This window comes from Anneissia japonica, unplaced genomic scaffold (genome assembly GCF_011630105.1).
Source record: "Anneissia japonica isolate Jap-2015-1 unplaced genomic scaffold, ASM1163010v1 scaffold218054_len391659_cov197, whole genome shotgun sequence".
In the NCBI taxonomy this organism is placed as follows: domain Eukaryota; kingdom Metazoa; phylum Echinodermata; class Crinoidea; order Comatulida; family Comatulidae; genus Anneissia; species Anneissia japonica.
In genome coordinates this window covers 159,251-165,862 of record NW_022743009.1, presented here as the reverse complement: position 1 = coordinate 165,862, position 6,612 = coordinate 159,251, and the positions used below count along the sequence as shown (strand labels likewise).

Here is a 6,612-nt window from a genome sequence, read left to right as displayed (position 1 = left end):
TATATATATATATATATAAAATATAAAATCAAATACAAATATATATATAATAAATATGATAAAATATAGTAAAGTTTGCTGCAAAGCACCATAAACACAGCACCAATGAAGGGGCTATGATTGATATGATCACGTGACACATTTGGTTGGTTCCTTTTCAGTGGAGCGCTGGCAAGCCACTATAGGCTGCAGTGTAGTGATATTTGTAATAGGTGTTGGCTCTGCTGTCAATCTCAACTTCCTACTTAATCAAGTATGTAGTCCAAAGTTTTGCAATTCTTACCAAGTGCAATATTCTTAAATCAATCTAGGTAATGACTTACAGTGAAACGTCGAATAAAAGCCCTGGCCTTCTATTCGACGTTTTTGCGAACTGGGATGGGCCCCTTTTCAAGATGGCCATTTCGAGGCTACTTTTGCAAAGTAAAGAGGGGGCTTCTTTTTGAAATATATGCTGTAAATTTTGGGAATTTATTAATATAAAAACAATAAATGGCCACTGTAACATCAGTCTGTATCATAGAGTGTAAAACTGGCATAAAATCACCTACACTACTGTATAAACCAAGCATGTTTTTAATTTATTCAGATTTTTGGAAATTTGTGTACAGTGTATGTACTGAACTATCTTGAAAAGAAGCACATGCTAACTTGTAAAGAAGCCCATGGGCTTCTTTTCAAGATGGCCATCTTTACGAGGCTATTTTTGCAAGCTAAACGGGGGTTTCAATTCGAGATGGGCTCCTTTGCGGGATTAAGCCCATTGGGCTTCAATTCTAGGTTTTACGGTATATTTTTTGCACTATAATTGTTAGTGTATTATTTTAGTCTTTTTTGAAATTGCAACTTGCAAACAAATTAATGTGTCCACTCATGATTTAAGCATTGTTATAATTTACAGTTTTTAATGTACACCATTTTATTTTTCTAAACTAATGATTATTTTGTCATTTTAAAGGATTTTGTTTGGGGATTTGCACTTATTATTTCTGGCACAATGTTCCTATATATGATCTATAGCTACGGTGTGAAGAAATTTCGGGATGACATGTTTAATACCTACAGCATTGATGACTGGAAACTGCCTGTGTTGTGGGAATGGATTGTCAAGTAAGTATAATAATTTTTGAGTTTAGTTCATGTTTATTAATTGCAGTTCTAATTGAATTTCTTGGTAATAGCAATAATATTAGGTACTACAGTAATTACAATATCAAAAATAAGTACCATATAAGTTTACGGTCGGCAAACCATGGGTAATGACCCATGTTTGTATCTTTACAATTTTTTGAAGTGTTGAGTCGTATCAGGATTTTAAAAAAATGATTGTCTGAATATAGTTTTAGTATTACAAACATAAACAAATCAGAATATAGATTCACTGTGAAAACACAAACAAAAGAGACCACATTGATGCCAGCCAAACAATACAACCTTTCTTTGATGGATCTTTTATGTAGGCCTATATTTCATTTTCTGAACAACAGAGGAAAGAGGAAACGAAAAAGTGAACTTAATAAACTATCAAGTGGTTCCCAGACAAAAAACATAAAAACAATAGCAGATATAAGATTTTTATTGTATTTAAAATATGAAGACATTATATGAATATACATATAAATTAGCAAAACACCAAGAATAAAATAAATAATAACAAATAAATGAATTATTATTATTTTATAGGACTTTATTCGTTGAAAAGCTACAGGGTAGCCTACAATGTTCCATTATGTCATTATTAAACACTGTATATGTACCTTTGTTCATTTATATTATATTTATTCAACAGTGTTAACGGCTAACTTCCTTCAATATCATATATAATATACGACAGTATTCCTAGCCGTATTGCCAGATTTATCTGGCCAAATTCCCTCTTGAGGCGTAGCATTTTGTAATACAATGTTCCAGACGGTTATTTGAACCTGTTCAACCATGAAGCCTTTGTGGTCTAGTGGTTATGACGCTCGCCTTGTCAGGGAGAGGTCGCAGGTTCGAATCCCGTTGGAGGCATTCTATTACACAATGACTTTTTATAGGACTTTATTCGTTGAAAAGCTACAGAGAAGCCTAAGATGTTCCATCATGTCCTTATTAAACACTGTATACCTTTGATCATTTATATTATATTTATTCAACAGTGTTAATGGCTAACTTCCTTCAATATCATATACAGTATATATATATATATATATATATATATATATATAACGTCATTTACATTCAAACAATAGATAGTAACATTTTACTCATACCTTGAAGTTGTTGGTGCTTGCCTGTCATTGTTGATTTTTGTTCTATTGTTATTGTTCTTTCATCGCTGCTGCTTGAAGTGACAATGATCATGTTGCATTTGCCATTTTTCCTGTAATTATATAAATACTATTGTATATTAATTTTTTTTAAATTGCAACTACACACCAGCTAAAATGTAGAAAGCAGTGTTAAACAACATGGATTAAAAATAATGGCACTAACAAGACGGTATTGTGTTTTCTAAACCAGTTCTCTGCATTCAATTAAATACCAGTACAATTTGTATGAATTTTTTGTTTTTGTTTTGTTTACTATAACAATAAACAAACCATAATGCAACATATTTTCACTAAACAGCAACGTTGATTGAGTCTAATACCGGGTTGTTATAATCTAAAACCACGTGAACTGAGTGAGAGGAACAACTACCGATGGTGCTCAAAATAATTGCTTTCCTCCTTAGTTTCGTGTGGCAAACCATGGAAAAACTTGTCTGGTCGAATTTTCTACACGAAGCTGGGTAGACATAGTTTTGTACACAAACGCTAATTTTTCCGTACACGAACGCCAGTGCATTGCACATGGTTGCTGTTTCACGTACACAAACACTAATTGGTTGGCTCGCCCAGTGCAGCACATATGGTTTTAGTTTGCCTCAACAGGCCCAAACAACACCACAGTTCTGTTATTTAGAATAGGCATGAAGGGGAACTCCCAAGTTATACCATTGTCGTATAGGTAATCTTACAATATTTTCATGTTCTTCAGTTAACTAAAAGATATAAAGTGATGAATTAATACACGAGACACATGGTTTTATTTGAAAACTTTATTATGACATCGTAAAGTGATGAAAAAAAACACTAAACAAATGCTTTTATTCGTAGGCCTAGAGGCTAGGTCTAGCCTAGGTACATCTTTCGTTCATACATACGTTTAACGAGCGTTACGTACATATTATGTTAAAGGTTACAACAAATTTAACCCAACCTCTATTTCACGAATCCCCTGATTTATGTACGCCCTCCGGTCCCGTAATGTACGTAAAATCGAGGTTCTACTGTGTATATATATATATATATATATATATATAGTATATGCCCTGTATGTATATTACTGAAATGTTATCCTGGCTAAATTAGTTATAAAAAAAGTTAAAAAAATATTTCCGTTGATACTAGTTTTTGAACAACTTTGGCCCCTCCTCAGAATACCTCTTTCTTTGTCTTTGTATTATTTTTTTGTGTGTTGTATATTTTGTGAGAAATAAAATAAAATAAAGACAAATTAACACATTATATAGAAACATCATATCGTGTTATAAAAACTTTTTTCTTAGAGAAATTAAAGCGCAAATGTAGCCAAATGATTTAACAAAAATCCTACTAAACTTAAAATGAATCCCACCAAAACAAACTGAGAATCAGGAGCAGAACTAAAGATATACTACAGTATTCAAAATTTGGAATAACTAAATTATAAAAATAATAATAATGGCACTAGGGTTTTTAATGTGCAATATTTGTCAAATCATCACTATTTCCTTTTTTTAATGATATAACATTAAATTTGTAGAACAATCATTAGTGTTCATTTATAATGCTACAATATACAGTACCAAAACCTATGGTCAATGTTTTTTCACTTTAATACTTCTCCCTTTTTTGGAACTAGTTTGCAAATAACAAAATTCTTTTAACTCTCTTTGCAACTTTTAAGTCACAGCTTAAGACATATTCACATACGTTATGCCTTTGATCATTTTTGGAATTGGTGGCATATAAATTTGAGATGTTATTACTATTATCTTTTGGTTGTAGATTTGTTGCTCCTCTAGAGGCTGCTGTACTGTTGGTGTGGTGGGCTTTTGATACTATATCTAATGATGGTGATCATCCTTGGTATGGCTTCTCTCCTGAGAGCTTCATGTCATGCATGGTACAGGTTAGCTACTCAGTTTTTATACACTTACAATAGCAATGGTAATGGCTGTTGTATAGCCCATAATACTTGGTCTCTATGAATGCACTTTCAACAAAATCGAATAGAAGTTGAATACAAAAAAAAAAACAAATAAGATGTAGAAAAGACAAAGAAAAAAAGGAACAAAAAAAGCATCAACAACCTTCTTGTTGGTTTCCATGTATTCTTCATCTTCACATCACATTTATTTATTTTTGCTGTGTATTTTTTTTTGTATGATAATTGTGTCATTAGCTTAGAGAGTCATTTGCCAATTAATTTTATTTCATATTTTTAATGGGTGGACTATGAACACCCAATTATTTTACATACTCCCTCTTTTAATACCATGATAGATTTTTACCAATGTTCTATATATTTTCAGGCATAACCACTTTCCCATTTATATGGAATATGGTCTTTCATAAATATATAGTAGTAATATTAATTTTATTATTAATTTTACAAATTGGTTTAGGTCGAAGGCCAAGGATATGCCAAACTGCGTGGCTAAGTGGCATATCCCTTCACAAGACATAAACTGAAGATGCTCTACATAAACTAAGTCTCATTATGAAGCTTAGGGAGTTGAGTTGTTTTGGTCATGACAAAAATCAGTAACTGTGACATGAATTGAACCCAGGACCCTAGAGTTAGCAGCCAACCATCTTAACCATCAAGCTATTAAATCCAATCCACATACGAGCATAATTGCTAAGTTTTTAAATTTGAGTTTCACAAGATTTTAAACAGAAAGGATATAATTTGTTCCATTCCATTGGCTGGCGGCCGTCAAGGGCCCCAGATTAGAAGTTTGCACTGTTTTGATGATCTTGGACACTAAGATTTTCATCATGTGATGCAGGTGTCCAGGGGAAGCCTGTACCTCATGCCATGCAATCTGGCAGTTGCTATATGTCCAAGGCAAGCCCATAGCCCGGTCATTCTGGCAGTTGTTATATGTTCAAGAAAAGCCAGTAACTCATTCATTCTGGTGGTTGCATCAAACTATGCCCTTCTCTAAGTATAATGAAAATGTTTGTACATCATAATGATGTAACCTCATTATTTCTAGAAAAAAAAATAGACTTGCATATAAAAATATGCAGTGAATGAGCGTGCCATATGTAATTGCTCACTGCTCAGCACTGCCATATCCATTATTTAAGGAAGGTGGTAACTGAACTCAATGCCACCATAGTTGGCATAGTCAGTATTTGTATGTCTGGAAATGGAACTTAAATTACCTTTTTAAATTGTTTTTAGTTGACAAATTAGTCAACAAAAACAAAATTGAAGTATTACTTACGAAATATTATTAGATTGTTGGGTGTGGTGTCATCATCAAATGATTAGAATTACTGGTAACCATCAACATTATAAACCATAAAGAAAACTTTAAGATTAGGGCTCCAGGCCGGCTGCACCTACCCCCTTGAATACGCCACTGTATGGTGAACAAGGTACGGGAGAGTGTTTACCTAACTAATTGTAAATGCAGGTTTGTTTACATGCAGCACATTTGCGTGGTGTGTGGACCGTCCTACTAATAAACAGCACTCTTCTATAACACATCCTTGGCACTATGAACCAGTAGAAAACACCCAAAACTAGAAAATTAAAGTAATGTAATGCCATGCTTTTAACTTCCATTGCCGTAAGTGGACTCACATACAACACTTCTTTTAATACATTATTAATTCCCGATCACATCCAGGCTCCACTAAAATTTAAATACTCCAGAATAATGAAGTAAAGGGCTCAGAATTCATAGAGAATTTGAATTTATTGTTTGATATTCCGCTGTGAAAGGGCCCCTTTGTAATTGACAAATAAAATTTAGGGGACCCATGACTCGTTACGCCTCTACTTACCAATCAGTAACTTCTTTTTTTTTTCAACTTCTGAAGGGTGAGTACCCCAAGCAACACTCCCAGTATACGCTACTGCTCAGGAACTGTTGGAGTGGCCATCACTAACTAATGAGTCCTTAAAAGAGACTTCACTGTTAATATTACCATACTCAAAGGAGGAAGTCGGCATATAATTTTATAACATTTTCTTAAAATTTAATTTTTTACCAGTTTATTATTGTTCATCTATGCTGGAGATAATTTAATAACTTAGTATTTGTGTTTATGTTATTTTAGTGGTTTGGTTTCATGGTAATTCTAATTACCGTAAATCTATGTTATGTACGATATTGGAGGCTGCCTCAAGGTGTAGATGACAAGAGAGACAATGTTGATCTCCTACAATCGGACACAGTAGAAGAAACGCTATCAAACTCGCACTTAGATCTGCACTCTAACTCGCATTCAAACTATGGTACAATATCAGAAGAAAATTTAGAAGAAACCAAATATTAAATGTATTGGTAGTACAGTACAGTAT

The 6,612-nt window shown here is 33.2% G+C and overlaps 1 protein-coding gene across 2 annotated transcripts in view; it reads left to right on the top strand.

Moving 5' to 3' along the window:
• The window catches only part of LOC117119319 (sodium- and chloride-dependent GABA transporter ine-like), a 22,263-nt gene extending 15,657 nt beyond the window's left edge, over positions 1-6,606 (top strand). For both annotated transcript variants that reach the window (XM_033264102.1, XM_033264101.1), the window contains exons 6-9: positions 162-253; positions 959-1,110; positions 4,077-4,200; positions 6,369-6,606. In XM_033264102.1, coding sequence (XP_033119993.1) covers positions 162-253; positions 959-1,110; positions 4,077-4,200; positions 6,369-6,587 — 587 coding nt within the window. In that variant the 3' untranslated portion in view covers positions 6,588-6,606. The remainder of the gene's footprint in view (positions 1-161; positions 254-958; positions 1,111-4,076; positions 4,201-6,368) is intronic.
• Positions 6,607-6,612: the final 6 nt, after the last annotated feature.